Source organism: Panthera leo, chromosome D1, assembly GCF_018350215.1.
Source record: "Panthera leo isolate Ple1 chromosome D1, P.leo_Ple1_pat1.1, whole genome shotgun sequence".
Classification (NCBI taxonomy): Eukaryota; Metazoa; Chordata; class Mammalia; order Carnivora; family Felidae; genus Panthera; species Panthera leo.
Window position 1 is genome coordinate 82,587,823 of NC_056688.1, and position 19,967 is coordinate 82,607,789.

Sequence of the window (19,967 nt, forward strand, 5' to 3'; positions counted from 1 at the left end):
CTCGAACTCACGGACTGAGAGATCATGACCTGAGCTGAAGTCGGCCGCCCAACCGACTGAGCCACCCAGGCGCCCCAGTCATTTTTATAGATTAAAAAACTTTTTTTTAATGTTTATTTTTGAGAGAGCGACACAGAACATGAGTGGGGTAAGAACAGAAAGAGGGAGACACAGAATCTGAAGCAGGCTCCAGGCTCTGAGCTGTCAACACAGAGCCCGATGCGGGGCTTGAACCCACAAACCATGAGATCATGACCGGAGCCAAAATCAGACCCTTAACCGACTGAGCCATCCAGGTACCCCAGTGGTTTTTTTAGTTTTTAAATCAGATTGCTCTAGTGTCTGAATTTTTGGGGATCCTGTCATTATTTGCTAAGTCTGCTGACTTATTTATGGTGGATTGTTTTACCATGTGTTTTGTAATTTGGACAGTGAGTTCTCATTAGTAATTTGAGTTGAGGGTCTGTTTCAATAGGCTATTTCTGTACGGCTTCTGCACGGTTACCCATAGATTATTGCTGCTCTGATACCATTTTCTATGTTAATTTTTCATTTTAAGGCTTTACTAAATAAAACATATGGATTGTAAAAATTCAAACCTCAACTCTTTGAAAAGTACATTTATAATGACAATCTTTACATGAGACTTTTTCTTACTCTAGGCGTGGTTGTCTTGCTGATTAAGAAGATGTTTCTTCAAGGTGTACCACCAATATGAACGGTGAAGGCTTCTGAGGTTCCCAGCTTTACGTGGGGTCTGCCATTTCTATCTCCCTGGTCTCCCTTCAGTCCCTTATGTAAATAGCAGTGTACATCAAAGCTAGGGTATCAGGAGTGGGCTGTGTATATGGAGGTTGTAGGGCAGTGTACAATTGCATAAAATAATAAAACCAAGTAAAAGATGGTCTGCCTTTTCAAGTACCACGCAATGGAAATTCTAACAGTGTTAGTGATAAAATATTCTTTCCTGGAAAAAAAAGATCTGAGTTTGGTCTAAGTTGTACATTATCACCTACATCTGGGATATACTGCTCCCACTGCCTCACCTTTGATACCCAACATTTCCTGAGTGCGGTAGGTTTATGTTAAGCATTCCAACAACCCTCACAGAAGCAACAGTTCCAACTGAGATTTTGTTCTTTTGGTTTCCGTTTTCTCTCTGACACCTAGGAATTTAATTTTCTGTCTTGCATACGTAACTATGCATTTGAAACAATCTTTGATACATTTCCCCCAGCATTTCCAGGTATTTGTAGTGAATGGGCGATTAGATAACATTACCTATCACATTTCTAGAATTAGAAGTCCCCATGTCTTTACAGTGCCTAAAATTTAATTATAAATAAATACCTTTTCTACCTTGTCTTCAGAACACATCATTTCAATTTGCTTATGGCACTGTTGTTGATAGAATGATTTAAGTTCATTTTCTTTTAGTAACATTTCCAACTTCAGATATTCTTGTCTAATTTCGTCTCGATTCTGGAACAAGCAGTTCAGAATTTCTTGAAATCTACCAAAATTAAAAATTAAAACACATTATAGAATCTCACTAATTTTGTGACAGATGTTACAATGTTTACCTAAAGAAATAAATGAGCAAAAGAATATATATCACTCACAGAATTAGACTAAACGACAAACAGCAAATAGGTTAGAGTGACTGTTTCCTATGAAATTACAAAATGTTTGGAAAAGAATATTAAATTATTTTTACTGTATTCTTCCTCTTTCAAGGAAGATCATGTTATTAAAAGATATAGGTATTATAAGGCCTCTATATATAAGTCATAGGTATGTAAGTCATATACTCTATGTAATCCAGCTGCTTATTAGCAAAAATATTTTGTTTGTAGGAAAAGGATGATAATTTGGACCTGTACTATCCCAATTAACAAGGCCCCAGAAGCAACACATTATTGTGTGTTGTTTTGATGTTGGCTCACTGCAAAGAAAGAAGCAGTGGGTGGCATGATCATATGGTGCCTCCATGGCCCCCTAGGGAAAGTGAGATAGCCAGTTTTTAGTTTCAGAATTTGTTACAGCAAAAACACACCATAAGGTTAGGTACCCCCTACAGCCTGGCTAAGAGTCAGCTGACACTGCCAGGACCCAAAACAACCAAGTTTGCAATGTGGCAAACCTAGAAAAGCCACTCCAGTGTCTTTCCTCCAAAGGCAATGGAGATTTAGAGAATCAAAGTTGGGGAATTTGATTCACAGCATCTCCAAACACATAAAAGGCCTCAAGCTGAGAAACTACTATAAAAGGCCTAAAAGGAACCTGCAAATCTGCATCCTCCAGGGTCACCAGAACATTGGTCACAGCAATATTCTAGTTTTGTAAGTATATATTTATGTTTTAAAATCTCAGATCAGGTAGGTCTGAGCTACAGTAACAGTATAAATAGTCACATACAGGTAAAACTCTCAAAGAAAAATTAACTGTGAAGCCTTTAAAATACAACTGTAACAAAGTATATGCATTTAAAAATAAATGTTCCTCAGCTAGAATTTTAAATGTATTTGTGAGGACCTGTGGTAAAAACATTGCCAATTTACGTCAGTAGTTCTTAATGAAACTCTATTGGGAATGGCTATAAACCACAATACATCGACTTTACTGCAGTTTTGTCAAACTGATAAATATTTCATAGGAAGTATGTACGGACATTGCAATTCCATTGTATTATATTACAACACGCTAATGCCAGTAAATGAATTGATAAGTTATCTTTAGGTTATACTCAAAGATAATTTCTCAGGTTTTTTAATAACATTTTATTCAAGGACATAGTTAAATATTGGTCAATTTTGTAATTTTGTGGTTCAGACTTATTTTAGTTGGTGGGGGTCTATTGTTTAGGATGGAAGAAAAGGTAATAGTATCAAAGGTTTCTAGAGATCTCCTTTAAAAAAAAATTTACCATTTTAAAACAGTAAGAACCCTAAGGGATTGACTCATAACTATTTTCTAGTCATTTAAAACATTCAAGTAACTAGTAACAAAAATATTTGCCAATAATTTTAGGTGATACATGATGAATATTAAATTCTACACAATTTTAGTGATACACTCATAGTGAAGTTTTATAATTATTCTGTATATAAAGAACTGTACTTTCTCTTTATGACTTCTCCTAGAATAGCTTTGATAGGCAGTAAATACTGTACATTCTTCCTTTCATCTCATTCAACCATATAAAAATGTTAAGTTTATTTTTAAAAAGACACTTTGCAAATTCATGGCATTAAAAAAGCTCTATGTAACAGTATGATGGATATGATAAAAGTTATTTCATATATTTCTTTCAGGAGACAGCTAATTTTGAGGGAAAATGACAAAGGCTATGGGGTATATAACCCGATTATTAAAGCTTCTTTGTAATACAAGTAAATTATTTAACATGTTGTACAAATTAAAACTCTAAAGGCTTTTACTCTAGGTTAAATCAGGTTGAAATGTGAAAAATACCCCCCTGAAATGCTTATTTCATAGTTCAGGCCATCTCCCTCCAGAATTATCTTACCAGGAGGAAAGGTTCAAAACTTAAAGCCATCAATTGCAGAAAAGTTTAATAAGGTTTCAACTGATAACTAAATCTGGTTAGATAGTGTTGAACAATTCCATGCAAGAAAGGAGTCCAATATATAGGTCAACTTTATGCTATATTAAAAACTGATTGTCACTCAGAGAAATAGTTGTTTAATTACCTCTTATGATATTTGTAAAATAGCATGGTATGGAAGAAAAAGATTAAGATTTAAAAGTTCTTGGCTTATCTTTGAAAAAACAATATCTCACTTCAAATTTCAAAGGATTGTTCTAGTGATCAGATTAAATTGATATGGGGCTAAAAATCATCAAAAACTATAAAGTCATCTACAAAGATAAAGTACTATTACTAGAAGTAGCAATCTTAGCATCTGGGGTCAACTGAGTCAGAAAACATTATTTTTTTCAAATCAAGGATATTTTCCATAAACTTCAAAATACAAATCCAATTTTAAAAATGGTGTCGTACCTGAAACTAGGTTGAAAGTCACTGTCAACTAGTCTTCCTTACATATAGCAAGATATCTTCTATAACCTCTAGAGTTCCAAAACAGTGTGAATAATCATTGGTTTCCAAATTGTGGTTAGTTTCTCATACTAATGATAACAGAACACTGGCTCTGGAGAATGTCAAGTAACTTTAACTTCAGTCAACTTCAATCAAGATTGAACAGATTCCTTTATTATAAGACCTCTCAGAGCCTTTAATAAACTGATATACTTTGGAAATCACCTAGAATCCTCAAGTAAGGTGTAATTTCCAAATTTGTTTGATCCAAGAATTTCTTACTGCCTTCTTAGAGCTACTCAAGATTCACAGCTTTTGAACTAGCATCCCCTTTGGGACAATTTGGAAAATTATCTTAACTGCTTAGGGGAGAAGTATTCGTGAATATCGTATTATCAACACCTTTTTTTTTTTTTTTTTCCCAATTACCTGCTAGGAAGCTTAGTGGGAACCTATCAAAATTCCGTATTAATTTATATTGCTGAGAGATGTCCCTTCAAATAATTAACCAAACTAAGTGAGTTATTAGAGTTATACATAGTCAAGAAAGAGTAGATAAGATTCATGTGAATTATACAAATAAGGATATTATGCCAGATGAGATTGCCTGAATGTTTGTTACGCAAAATTCCTATGTTGAAACCTAACACCTAAGGTGATGTATTAGGAAGTGGGGCTGTTGGGAGGTAATCAGACGAGGGCAGAGACCCTCATGTGTGGGACTAGTGCCCTTATAAGATAGGCTGTGGAGAGAGAGATCTCCATTCAGAGTTCATGTGAGGATTCAAGAATTGAAATCTTCAGCTGGAAAGAATGCCCTCACCCAACTATACTAGCCCCCTAATCTTGGGACTTCCAGTCTCCAGGACTGTGAGAAAGAATTTTTGTTTATTTATTTTGTTTATAAGATGCCAGTCTGTGGTATTTTGTTACAGCAGCCTGAGTGGAATAAGACACCTGAGAAGAAAAATATGAAAACAGCTAAAAACTAATTTCATAAGTGACGTAACTGGCTTTACTTTCTCCATCTTATACCCAAGTCCTGGTATAATCACAACTGTGTATAATCATAACTAAAATTATCTGATCTCCGAAGTGTGCAAATAAAGAGCAATCAGTGACTTCCTGAATTCAGTTGAGAATATATATAAAGACATGCTTACACAAAAAATGATGATAACATAAAATATCTGACTAAATCAAAACCATAAAATCCTCAAAATGAGATCTTAATGTCATTTTTACCTTTCAATTTCTTTTTCCTGAGGGTTTGAAATCATTAACTTTGCTTTGTTATTTTCATCAGTAAAGGCTTTCTGTTCTTCATAGGCTTTTAGTTTTTCTTTTAACATTAAAATCTAGTAGAGAGAAACACTAGTTAAAATACAAATTATTTGTCTCCATAATACATGGCTACAGAAAAATGTTAGCTGTGAAAAATAACTGAACATGCTAGATTTTCAACTATAATAGAAAAAAAATGTCAAATTTTTAAGCAATTAAGTTTGCAGAATCCCATAAATGAAGAACTAAAGGAGATTAACATAAAGAGAAGACATACCTCTTCCTTCTGCTCATTACAGATCTTTACATACCGAGTTATATGATTGTCAAGGTTAAGAACATTGCTCTTCAACTGTTAAAAGATAGAAATTATGATTGTATGTAGGTAGATAATAAGCACATAGCTATATATATATATATATATATATATATATATATATATATATATATATGAGAAAAATGGCATTATATCCTCATTAATTCAGATCCATGAATTCAAAATTTGAGACAATTACAGTCATGTGATAATCATGATCATTTACGCTCATGTTCAAAATCTATGATAAGAGGACATGCTGAGCACATCTACAAAATAAATGAAATTATAAAGAAATTATCTTACTACCTGAGAAAAGATACTTTTAAGAACTTACAAAACATTCATTCACATTATAATTAAAATTGCCCATTTTCTTTTTCCTCTGACTTCTAAGAAATTTAGAGATAATTTTAAGTTTCAGTCATTTTTAAGTTCAACTAGTTTTTAATGAGTTCTTATTACATTTTATCCTTTTTATAATTGTATGGGCTCTTTGGCAGCTATGGAATAGTGGGAAAACATCAAAGATATAAGTCCAAATACTTGATTTCAAGGCCCTGTCCACTTCTTACTTAACTGATTTAGAATTTGGTACTTAAAATTCTGAGTATCAATAGGTTGGTGTAAGGAATATATGAAAAACATGTGAAAAGCTTTGTGTACCCATATAATATAATCTTTCCCAATTAATTATATAAAATGTATATAGACATTTCTCTAAGGAAGACAATAACTGGCTCATCTTCATACAGTGGGAGTAGCAGAAGGGTAAGCAGGAGGAGAAATCATCATACTACCTGAACTCTAGGTTTCTTCCAACCCTGAGATCCTGTGATTTTTAAACATATATCATGTTTGACCTAAATTTCTTTAAATTGCCCCAAATTACTGGCGAGAATACTGACCTAATCAATAATTATTATATTGTTAGAGCTATATTGGTTGCATCAATATCATGAATTATTTTAAAGGGGTTATTTACTTCATAAACTGAGCCAGATATATCTATTTTACAGATGAAGTGACCGTGGCTTGGAGAAATTACCTAACATGTCCAAGGTTTTCAGGAAGAAAGGGCTAGATCTGAGCTATAGCAGATAGCATCATCCTTGGCTATAACAAATGTGTTAAAGCCTTGATCAATTACCCCAGGGTGCCATCAAAATATAATGTGCCATGATGTGAAAAAGTTTAGGAAGAAAGGCACTAAAGCATTCTAGCTTCCAAAAGACTAAATAATGGTATCTATTATATATGTAATCAAGATGCTTAATGATTTAATTGTCCAAGTAAGTGCTCAATTAACCAAGCCAATAAAGACATTTCTAACCCTGTTTGCTAATTCATTAGTAAAAATACAATATTTTTCAGAGTTATAAAAATAGTATATACATCTAATGCCCTTACAACAAAGGCAGAGTAAACACACTTACAGAAGATTTAATGTCCTTTGCACGATTAGCATACTTAAGAGTGTTATATGTGTCATCGTAGAACACAGAGGAAGGACTAACAGCAGCTATCATTATAGTTTGACAGTTTCCTCCAAGAGAATCCTTTAACAAGCGAGTGAGCTTACTATTTCTGTAAGGAATATGCTGATTCTTTCTCTGAAAGAACAAAAAAAGAATTCTTATGTCATTTTCCACATTTAAATGCAAACCTGCTATCACTTCACTCTAAGAATTTAAGCACTGCCCAACTTTGCAGAGACTTATGATATAATTGGTGATTGAAATGATGATGATGAATCTTATGGAACTATTGAGTGAATATATAAAACAAATACCCTACCTAAGGATTATATCCCCATCTCAATAAACGTTAGCTAATTAAAAAAAATCAATATTGGTTTATGAGTTGTGATAAGTACACCAGATAAATGTGAAATGTTAACAACTGGGAAAACTGAATGTGGAGTATATTTAAGAAGATCTTTCCATATTATTTTAGCAACTTTCCTCTCTTAAAAAAATAAATGTCCATTAAAAAAAAATCACCATTAAAAAAAATTAAAATACAAAAGTATTACATGCCCTATACAAATATAATAAGAATTTTGTATGGCATACAGCTATTTCTCTCATTAAATAATTAGCTAACATGGACATAAAGTAAATTAAAATTATAATTTTACAGAGACTTCATCTGAAAGGACAACAGAGTTCTAAGAGAACTTAATACTTCTAGGTTCCCCTTTACTTAAAAGATACAGTTCTGATTTTAAAGTAAAAATCAAAATTTCCAAAAAGCACATTTTCTATATAAAAACAAAACATTATAATGTTGAGCTAAAAGCAATCTTATGCTATCTAGTGTAGATCTTTCATATTATACAAAAGACTAATGGAAGCTAAACCAAAAGTGAAATGGCTTGCTTCGGGTCATGTGCCTGATAATTCAGAGCTAGAAATGCACCCGAGGTGCCCCAGTTCCCAGTAGTACTGTGCTTTCCACTATAGCAGTGTTTCCCAAATAGTGTGGAATGTATATTACTGGTGTTAACTTGAAATGATTTTACATGTACAAGTCCATACGTTAAACATGGACTCATAAATGACTCAATAGTTGAGAGTCAATTATTAAAAATTTAGACAGTATGGAAAAAATGCTATAAATGGCTTAAGTTCAGAAAATCAGTCTCTTTATCATGCTATTTACATGTTTGACATTTTAACTTAGAATATAAAAGACATATTGCCTTTGTAATCTTTATGTGATTTCAGGAACTTGCCTTTTTTAAAAACACTTCCCAAATCATTTTAATTTTATTAAATCAAAATACAACATTTTCCTAGCATTCATTGACCTGTATTTTCCTAAATATAATTTCTTAAATCTTGAACCTGGCTTGAACTTGATTAAAAAAAAAGTCATTTTTACCAATACAGAAATTGTTAAATATGCTGTATTCTAGTAAGCACTCCAGCATATAGACGTAAAATATTTTTAAATGCCTCAAAGACATCTAATAATAAACATGACCTTATTAGGTGATTTGATTATACTTTATATCTTAAGCCCTTCTTCCTAAGAAAAATTAAAACTCTAACATTTAACCCAATCTTACAGTATATAAAATACAAACCAGAACAAAATTTAGCTTTTCTAAATATGGTTTTCATATTCATCCCAATTCACTTATCATGCTTGCTGTGTAGTGATCATTAAGTGATCATTTTATTTTTTTAAATGTTTATTTGAGAGAGAGTGAAAGGGTACATGAGCAGGGGAGGGACAGACAGGGAGAGAGAGAATACCAAGCAGGCTCCATGCCATCAGCACAGAGCCTGACACGTGGCTTGATCTCACGACCCATGAGATTATAACCTGACCCAAAATCAAGAATAAGAAACTCAACCAAATGAGCCACCCAGGTACCCCTAAATGGTGATTTTAATAATCAGGTAGAAAATAGGTGATGAGAAAGTACGATAAAATACTGACTATGAATATGATAGTCAATCGTTTTCTTTCAACAAATTCTGATTCTAAAACTAGAAATTAAAACGAAACAAAATATAGCTTTATTTGATATACTAGGCTTTCTGTGATCTTTGCCCTATATACAAATGACATTTGATTTATAATAGACCATTAAAACAAAATTATTTTGGGGCGTCTGGGTGGCTCAGTTGGTTAAGCGGCCGACTTTGGCTCAGGTCATGATCTCGCGGTCCGTGAGTTCGAGCCCCGCGTTGGGCTCTGTGCTGACAGCTCAGAGCCTGGAGCCTGTTTCAGATTCTGTGTCTCCCTCTCTCTGACCCTCCCCTGTTCATGCTCTGTCTCTCCCTGTCTCAAAAATAAATAAAACGTTAAAAAAAAATTAAAAAAAATTATTTTAAGTAGTATCTTTCTAGGAATCATACATATTTCATCATTTCAATATATTTAAATAAGTAAACATATGGCACCTACCTTTGTATCTGCTAAGGCATTGATAACATTCCCAAGAGCTAAGAGTGACCGATTAATATTTGTGCCTTCTATAAATCGGGTCCCTTTAGCACTGGTAGTACTGGCTCGCTCAGACCCTGCCAGATCAATGAGTGACATCTTGGCAATTCGTACATTTTGACTGATACTTGCTGTTCTGTCTTGTTGTCGCAAATAAATCTTTTTGAAATTACAGGAGAATAGGAAAAATGAGGATAAGATTTAACAAAATTAAAAGAGAAATGTGCACTTTATTTTTAAAAGAGCATGAAATCAAAATTATTTTCATTTCAAAAACATACTGAAGAAAGTATAATATTCTGACTGGCTGATATGTAAGAATACCAGAATTATGCAAGTTGAAAAAAACCTCAAGAGTGAGATTTCCCGTATGTGTACCAGAGGGCAAATGACTGTTGGCATGACAGAAGCTCAAAACAACTACCATTTGTGTTCTGGTAACCCTTGAAGCAGAACATAGACTTACCAGTGGTGGTGGTAGGGAACAGGCACTCTAGAAATAATACTCTTTTTTTTTTCTTTTTTAAATTTTACTTTATTTTTTATTTTTTAAAATTTACATCCATATTAGTTAGTATATAGTGAAGCAATGATTTCAGGAGTAGATTCCTTAATGTCCCTTAGCCATTTAGCCCATCCCCCTCCCACAACCCCTCCAGCAACCCTCAGGTTGTTCTCCATATTTATGAGTCTCTTTTGTTTTGTCCCCCTCCCTGTTTTTATATTATTTTTGTTTCCCTTCCCTTATGTTCATCTGTTTTGTCTTTTAAAGTCCTCATATGAATGAAGTCATATGATTTTTGTCTTTCTCTGACTGACTAATTTCACTTAGCCTAATACCCTCCAGTTCCATCCATGTAGTTACAAATGGCAGGATTTCATTCTTTTTGATTGCCGAGTAATACTCCATTGTATATATATATACCACATCTTCTTTATCCATTCATCCATCTATGGACATTTGGGCTCTTTCCATACTTTGGCTATTGTTGATAGTGCTGCTATAAACATGGGGGTGCACATGTCCCTTCGAAAGAGCACACTTGTATCCCTTGGATAAATGCCTAGGAGTGCAATTGCTGGGTGGTAGGGTAGTTCTATTTTTAGTTTTTTGAGAAACCTCCATACTGCCTTCCAGAGTGGCTGCACCAGCTTGCATTCCCATAGAAATAATATTCTTAACAGAACCAAAGGCAGTGGTCAGAATGCTTTGCCTTTGTCCGGGGACTTTTCCTAAAGGAAAGGTGAATTTGATGTCGGCCTAAATTGGAGAGTAAATGTATTCTAATTCCCAAAATTGTTGTATGTTGTTATAGTTAAGAAAATATCCCATATAAAAAAAAATAGTAAAATGTACTTGTCATGTTCAGCTCGTTGGCATACAGCATCATTTATTGAGCCAATTTAGGTTACTTTATAGTTTAACTGAAATAAGCTAAGTGGCAAACTTAAAAAGATGGAGAAGATTAGCTATTATTCCATTATAAAACTCTTTGCTAATATTCTTATGAAGCAGGGTCTAAGACATTTGGGGGAAATTTCAGTGTCACAGATAAACATTTCTCTCATGACCACTGATAAATGAAGAGTCATTGGAAAGAACAGAAAAGATTAATAAAATTTTATGGACTAGAGACTTTCTGAATGACTTGACTGCTTCCGATATGAATTCTTTCAACTATGTCAATTTCTTTTATAAGATGTGCTCCAATAATATAATCTGGAATGAAGCTATAAAATAATTTGTATTTTAACAGGACCAGAAGCTACAAAAAATAATATATATTAACCTATGCTTTAACTCTTTCTAGAATTGTATTCCTAAAAAGAACTGTAACAATGCAATTGATGTCCTTCAGGAATGCAACTACTCACACAGTCCCTATGGTGAAATCTTTAGAAAGTGAATCAGTATCTCCCCAACTTATTGGTTCTGTAAATCTAGATCTATAAAGAGAAAGTTTGCTCTGAATATAAGGTTATCTTTAGAAAAGACTAAATATTTTTGCTAACTTAAAAAAAGAAAAACAACTAACTCAAGGAAAAAACCCTCTAACACTACTACCTTACTATCCTGTATCTTCACACATGTAAAACTTTATACTTCCGATTTACATCATCTCAATTCTGAATATTCTTGATAAAATCTTTTCAAAGCTGTAGAGTTAAGGAAATACTGACTAAGGAGTCCACAGATGAAGGGATTTTCTTTGTATATGTGAAAACTAACACACATGAATTTGGCTTTGTTCATTTTAAATTGAATTTTAAGAGCAATAGTCTAATGGCCTGTTACCTGGAAAACAGCATGAGAACGAGAAGATGTGGCATTCATGTCAGTGGGATGCTGTGTCCTGTTTCTGTTTCCATTATCCAACAACTGTAAAATTTCCTCTGAGGATTTGGGCTAGAAAAGTTTAAGTGAAAGAAAAATATACAAATTAGCCATCTATCTTTAAAATTTTTAATAAACTTTCAACAAGAAAAAAGACTTTTAAAGATAAAAGGTAAAAAACATTTTCTATAAATTGAATCCCATTAAATATTCCCCACCCCTCCCCTCCAGGGAATTGAAAATCTATGTGTAACTTATGATTTCCCCAAAGCTTTACTAATAATGTGCTGTTGACTTGAAGTCTTTCTGATAGTAGGAACAGGTGATTAATACATATTTTGCATGTTACATGTATTATACACTGTATTCTTACCATAAATGAAAAAAGGGAATGTTATTAAGAGAATCATAAGGAAGAAAAAAATACATTTGCAGTACTGTACTGTGTTTATAAGAAAAAAATCTGCATATAAGAGTACGCATTCAGCTCAAACCCATGTTGTTCAAGGGTCAACTATACTTTGGTGTTCTATGAGAAATAAAAGATAAAATCTTTTCTTTCTGTGGAGATAAAATATAAATGTATTATGCAGAACACATGGTATTAAATTTTCAAGTAGATTTTTAAAAGAAAAGGTCATTCAATTATTTCAAAGGGAAACAATACTAAAGATATACTCTGATTATTTTAACTCTGCACTTCATTATTTTTCTATCTTGAACACAATGGAAAAAAAGTAAACGGCTAAATAATCACACTTGCTATTAGCATAAGGAAAAAGAAATTTATAAACATACCTGATGTAACGTCAACCCCTGAACAACTACCCCTTTTTGGGCGTCTTCCCGAACGGCAAGTGGTCCTGAATTTACTAAGAGGTCACGAATCTGTTCATTATATACCTTAAGGGGGGAAAAAACCCAAAAACAACTGCTTTAGCACTGATGTTGAAATAATAGTGATAACATCACATATGCTACTGATTTAACGTTGTATTAGAATTATATCTTAAAGGTAAGCATCAACTCATTTTCATTCATCTCACCCATTCTACCTCTTGTTGCCATTAATTTTCTATCGTCTGAGAAAACAGAAGTTTTATTACCTAAGTTTGCAACTGAAATTTAGAGGTGAGTCATTATATTCTTACTCTATAATTCCTAGTTTGATAACTACAGTGAAACAAATAAGATAGCTGGATGTGTCTTTTCCTATTTTCTGGAAATATATGGGACATAAGGTCTTGGGAGATTCTAGTAAGTTATATGGAGATGCCATGGTTCTTACTGAAGATATATGTTATTTTATTATGCCCCAACAGTCAAAACTTTTTAAATTTTAGAGCTTAAAAGTTAAAGAAAACCCATACTCAGGGATATATTTCATTTATCTTTTAATTGCATTAAGTTTAATATGCAATTCTTAATAATAAATTCCATAATAGGACCCCCCCCCCCCACCACACACACACACACACACACACACACACACACACCCTTCATTCGAATGATGAGGGGAACTGAGGCCCTAGAAGGTTAAGTGATTTGTCCATGGTCACAAAAGTAATAGCAGAGTGGTGCCAAATAGCTTTACCCTACTGCATGGCATTGAATACACATCTGTATTTTATGTCTCTGGCAATATATATATTTTTTAGTAATTTTGTAAGCAAGGCATAAAAATGGTACTATTGATTTTATGAATTTATCAAAGTTACTGAATTTTCTACTTGCCAAACAAATCACAACTACAACTAGTGATAAAACTTAAACACATACACACACACACCCACACCCACACCCACACAGAGAATTAAGGCTTTAAGAAATATTTTAAGTTATTTCCATGTTCTAATAAATAGCCAATAGTGATACTTCATTTCTCGTAAGATTTTCTACAATGAATGATAACCATTTTTAAATGTAATAAAAAAATTTTTTTTTAACGTTTATTTATTTTTGAGACAGAGAGAGACAGAGCATGAATGGGGAGGGTCAGAGAGAGAGGGAGACACAGAATCCTAAGCAGGCTCCAGGCTCTGAGCTGTGAGCACAGAGCCCGACATGGCCTGAGCCGAAGTAGGATGCTTAACCGACTGAGCCACCCAGGTGCCCCAAAATGTAATAAATTCTTAAAAGTAGTAAAATCGAAAGAGATAATTTTTGTTGGTTGTTATTTTTCTGATAAGCAGCAGTCACTTTTCAAACGCTTCCCCTTACCCATTTCAATCACACAAAATACACAATTAGAACAATCATTCTCAAGCCAGTCTACACATCAGAATCACCTGGGAACTTTTAAAAAACCTAAGATGCCTCAACCACAATCCAGACCTATTAAATTAAAATGTCCAGGGGGTGATACCTAGGTATGTCTATTTTTAAAAAGCTCCATAGCCAACTCGGGTGCAGAGCCTGAGTGAAAAACCACTAGATTAGACATTGCCTTCCTTACCATTAATAAAATGAAGGCAGATTAAAAGAAAAAACAATTAAAAACATTATAAAAATAACCAAACTTTAGAATTCCCCCAGTTACAAAAGGATCTAAGGAAGAAATAATGAATACTGCTATGCTCTTTCCCCAATTAAGTTCAAAGCAATTTTTTCAACACTTACTTATAGACAATGAGTTTTTTCAGCAACCTACATATCTTAATCAATTTTTGAAATGTGAAGAAACTTTCTCAGTAGGAACCAAACTACAAGATGTCAATAAGAGAGCTGTAACCAGTAGAAATGTTCTCTCCGATACCACAAACGAATAGGCAGTAAAATCACGGATTTGTTTCTGCACTGGCATCAGAAACACTATCTGAACACAAAGTTAAGAGTGTCTACCACCTAGTTATGATTTGTTGAATGTCAGCTACTACTAAGAAAGCAGAAGTCCTCAAAGAATGATGGCGTATGTCAAAGGACACAAGAGAAACATGAAGGAGACTTGACTGGTCAAATCTAGCATAATTTGAGCTTTATAAATAATTATGGAAAAGGTTTATAAGCTCTTAAATAATAATAAGAAACCATGAGTCCACACTGATATAATAAAGAAAAGGAAAAGCTCTTTCCGTATAGGAGAAAGTGAGGAATGACTATAGATGAAATTATGGAATTTAAGTATCACTATCATCTACCATCATAATAACTGATTCAGGCATGAATCATCAGTGGATGCCAATAGTAATAGATGAAAGTTTGAGGAGTAAGAGGATAAAGGGTAAAGTAATATCTTTATAGGGCAGAAATTTTGCCTACATCAACATAATGAAATGGATCAAAGTTAACCAAACCAGTAATGGGACTAACTAACCACGTAAGTTATGATACCATAAGAACTCAACATTACTTCTATGGTGTTCTTGCCAGTTTACAACCTGAATCCAATTGCTGACTAACACAAATTAGAGGTTTTATGACAGTGACATAAAACAGAGAAAAAAAATCCAAATTAAAACTAAAGAGATATGACAATTGCATGCAACTTATGATCTTAGATTTCCTTTTTCAAAAAGGGCAACATTGGAATAATTGGCAAAATCTCATTAAGATTTATAGATTAGGTAATGGTGTTCTATCACTGTTAATTTCCTCTTTTTGATAACTATTCAGTGGTTATTCTTGTTTTTACAAGTTTGTAACTTAAACAGATTAGAAAAAAGAGGAAGACACACACATACCAAGGGAAAAAACAAAGGTAGTAAAGGTAGTAAAATATGGGGGATCTGGGTGAAGGGTATCTGGAAGGACTTTGTGCTAATCATGCTACTCAGAAATTAGGCCAAAATAACATACTCAGCAGAAAGAGATAAAGATGCATAACAAATACCTAAGAGCAGGAATTTCAATGATTTTATACATTCATAAGAAAATTCCTATATGATAAAATAGTTTGAATAGGCCATGGAACGTCTTAAAGATTTTGTAATACCATTGACTCATCTAAAGAATGATATTGTCAACTCACCTCCAGATAAGAAACTGCGGTACTACATACTTTCTCTTCTTTAATCTCCTCCATAGATTTGTAAAGGTCTAACATCGTTAGATACATCACTCCAGGTTCAGCAGCTGATCCTAGCATCGTGTGGGTCTTCCCAGCTCCAGTGGCACCATATGCAAGTACTAAGTTTTTATAAAAGGGGATCAAAGCTCTTTATTATGACACACAACATTACTCTATCCACTGTCCAGTGGAGAGTTCAATCTGTATATCCTGAACATAACCTTAAACTCATTAGATCCTAAATTAACTTCTAGGCTTATCCTAAAACCTAGGAATTTTAGCACAAATCTGCTCTTAACTCCTGTATTCTTTATTCTGGTTAATGGTACCACTGCTCTCCCCCCCCCACCCCAGCTCATCTGCTCCCTTTCCTCTACAGCACTCTTAAAACCTTTAATCAGTTATCAGTATCCCTACCTAGTCTCAATCTTCTTTAATTCATCTCTTAGAATTTTGTACAGTTATTTTTATGAAAACAAAATCGAATATGTTAAATCTCCTTAATTGTTCCACAGTCCTATATGAGAAAGTAGAAATTCCTCCACTTGGAATATTAGTATTATTAAGCCCTCTCTCTATCCTATTCCTTCCTTGCTGTGGTCTAGGCATATTAGATTGTGTGACGTTCTCTGCATGTGCTGCTCCTTATCTACTCCACTGCCTTTCCATTGAAGAGTTCCTCCAGTTAATCCAGCTGGAACACTTACACCTGTTCTAAATATTCAGCACACATGTCACTTTTCCATGTCACAGGCAGATATGTGTACTCCGTCATTTGAGTTCTCAGTGTATGCTGCACATCCTTCTATTCTAGCCTGTATCACCCTGTATTTCCAACTGTGAGCTCTAAGTCTGAAACTGTGTATCCTTCACAAATCGCGAATCAGCTGAAACAAAGCAGATATCCACTGCAAGTTTGCTGAATAAATGAATTCCAATAGAAGCCATTTATAAAATTCCTTTTTAAAATTTGCTTTAGGGGCGTCTGGGTGGCTCAGTCAGTTGAGTGACCGACTTCGGCTCAGGTCATGATCTCACGGTTTGTGAGTTCGAGCCCTGCGTTGGGCTCTGTGCTGATGGCTTGGAGCCTGGAGCCTGCTTTGGATTCTGTGTCTCCCTCTCTTTCTGCCCCTCCCCCACTCATGCTCTGTCTCTCTCTGTCTCAGAAATAAATAAACATTAAAAAAAAATTAAAAAAAATAAAATTTGTTTTAGGCAAATTACTTTGTTTTCACAATTCTCTCTAGCATAACATAAAAGTGATGTTTGAAGAACAAAAAACAAAAAGCTACTCTGAATTACATATGGCAATTCCTGACATAATAATCAATTAAGACAATTAAGTCCTCATATTATTACTGGTAAGAATATTTTTATAAGTTAAATTTCCCTGCTAAACCAAATATTAACAAACTACTAAAATACTTTTCAACAGAATTAATTGAACTGACACATGTTTCATTTTGTTCTATATTATGTAAGCTAGTGGTAAACTGAGAAGTCTTAAGACAGTTGGATCATAGTGTAAAAGTCAAGATTCACAGAGATTCACTATTTGCTTGGTGGAGACTTTTTCATTTGGAGTCAAGAAAAATTTTAAAAATCTCTAGAGACAATATGGAGTTTCATGAATGAGGAAAATATACACTTAAAAATGAGAATAACAGCAGTTCTAATCAATAAACCACATTCTATTCTTATTTGACCAAGACGGTAAGTCTTCTGTAATAAAACTGAATGAGTCAGAGACAGTGAAACATGTTACAGTTTTGGGGTATCTTAAAGAAAATGTCATAAATGGTGGTAATTACAAAAATAAGATATAAATAATAGTGTTAAGGGCCTTTGAAACACTGAATTAACTGACCTTTTGGATCTCTCTCTAGGAAATGAACATGGCTGTTTTGAAAGGCAAATTAGAGATCTATCCAGAACACTAGAGATGCTTTGTGGGCTGAAGGTATGCTGAAATAGCACATGGTACTCAATTAACATGGTCTTTTAACATTTTTATTTCAAGGTACTATAAATGAAATGTCCAACTATTCCCCAGGGATAGATCGTTGTATAGGTAAGTGGAGAGAATACTAATGAATTAAATTGTGAGAAATCTGGCATCAATTACAAGATATGTGTGGTTTAATAACATAGGAAACTGAGAAGATGACTGCCTAAAGGGACCATAGCAAGGCTCTAGAAGAGAGAGTTTCAAGATATGTTATATGTGATAATTGAATTTCAGTATATGTGCTGCCGAAGTGAGCACGTGATAATTGAATTTCAAAGTCTACATTTACAGCGAAATACTACTGAACTTAATAATTTTTAGCAAAAAGCACCTTAAAATTGATTATATTTAGAAGAATGGGCCAAGCTGATGTACATTCTAATGTAAAACTGAAATCAGGTGGAAAAATTAAACTCTAACTGAAATAATTACCTGTGCAATTATATCCATTCAAAAAACTACGAAGAATTGGCTTAGTAGTGTGTTCAAAAACTTCCAATTGAGTTGAAGTTTCATCAAAAACAGCATCAAATACAAATTTGAGATCCTTATTTTGTCTCTTTGTAATATCTCGATTTGCAGTTTTCTTTCCATGGAAAAAACTGATTTCTTCTTGTTTGGGATCAAAAACTAGGATATGCTTATCCACAACATGGACCACTTTATGGAATCCAGCTGCCTTTTCTTTTGTATTTTCAGGACGCACACGAACAACTACTTTCATGTGGTGACACAGGTCTTCCTCGGTGACAGACATTATTGACTATCTTGCTTCTGTTTATGTGAAAGCCTGAATATTTCTCTGTAATTAAAAAGGAAAATAAAGTATTAATATTAATTCTATTATAATATGACTGGAATGTAGTAGTCACTAAAAAAACTATGAATAATTCTATTCTACTCACCTGGTAAATGTTACTGGAAATATGTACATTTAAAAAATACAATGTATATTTCACTCCTTGGTTCAAAACCTTCCAGTCGTTCTTTATTTTATTCAGAGTACATGTTTAAGTTCTCTAAATGGTCTCAATTTCCCATTTTATTGATCTTCCCTTTGTTCCCTCCATTCCAGCTAACACACCAGGCACCCCAATAAGGTCTTTCCACTAGCCATTCTATTACAAAATGCTTCCCTCAATATCTGCATGACTAAGTCCCTCGCTTCTTTCAAGTCCTTGCTCAAATGTTGCCCTCCTCACGACTTATTAAAACTATCAAACCAATTCCTAATTACTCTTATACAGCTTTTCCCCCCCAAACACTTACCATCTCCAAATAGTATATATTTTTTACCTATTTATTGTATTTGTTGTTTATTTTCTCTCTTCCAGGTAAACTATGCACTCTTTAAAGGCATGCATTTTTTTTAAATCTGTTTTGATTACTGATAACGTTCCAAGAGCCTAAAACGGTGCCTGACACATGGTAGACTGTATAACTATTTGATGAATAAATATGTTAGAAAATCTAAAATGTTTTAAATTTTTTTTCTTAGTTTTAACTTTTAGATTCTAGATTATTTTCTGGATAATTGAGGTTTCCAAATTATTGATCTTTGTTAGTTTATCTTCACTTTTACTATTTAATTTTATGTGAGACAGTCTAGCCAAAATTTTTTGAAGTTTATCTATTTTGAGAGAGAGAGAGTGCGCACATGAAAGCACGTAAGCAGGGGAGGAGCAGAAAGAGAGGGAGAGAGAGAATCCTAAGCAGGTGCCATGCTCAGCGCAGAGCTCAACATGGGGCTCAACCTCATGAACCATGAGATCGGGACCTGAACCGAGATCAAGAGTCGGATGCTTAACCGACTAAGCCTCCCAGGCGCTCCAATCAGACAATTTTTAAACCTACCATCACTGACGTACAGTAGACTTATAGAATTACAGAGCAGATTAGGATCTCTGAACACATCATCGTGTATATGCCATCTTTATCACCTTCATGCCTGGGCTAACTAATTGAGGCATCCTTGTAACTATTTTTAAACACAGG

General features: G+C 33.8%; 1 protein-coding gene across 2 annotated transcripts in view; it reads right to left on the reverse strand.

The window, feature by feature from the left end:
• KIF18A (kinesin family member 18A) overlaps nucleotides 1-19,967 on the reverse strand; it is an 80,245-nt gene that overhangs the window by 52,400 nt on the left and 7,878 nt on the right. For both annotated transcript variants that reach the window (XM_042906634.1, XM_042906635.1), the window contains exons 3-11: nucleotides 18,405-18,774; nucleotides 15,926-16,083; nucleotides 12,757-12,861; nucleotides 11,920-12,030; nucleotides 9,585-9,782; nucleotides 7,100-7,276; nucleotides 5,625-5,699; nucleotides 5,309-5,421; nucleotides 1,351-1,513 (exon numbers count right to left, since the gene is read on the reverse strand). In XM_042906634.1, the coding sequence (XP_042762568.1) occupies nucleotides 1,351-1,513; nucleotides 5,309-5,421; nucleotides 5,625-5,699; nucleotides 7,100-7,276; nucleotides 9,585-9,782; nucleotides 11,920-12,030; nucleotides 12,757-12,861; nucleotides 15,926-16,083; nucleotides 18,405-18,729 (1,425 nt within the window). In that variant the 5' untranslated portion in view covers nucleotides 18,730-18,774. The remainder of the gene's footprint in view (nucleotides 1-1,350; nucleotides 1,514-5,308; nucleotides 5,422-5,624; nucleotides 5,700-7,099; nucleotides 7,277-9,584; nucleotides 9,783-11,919; nucleotides 12,031-12,756; nucleotides 12,862-15,925; nucleotides 16,084-18,404; nucleotides 18,775-19,967) is intronic.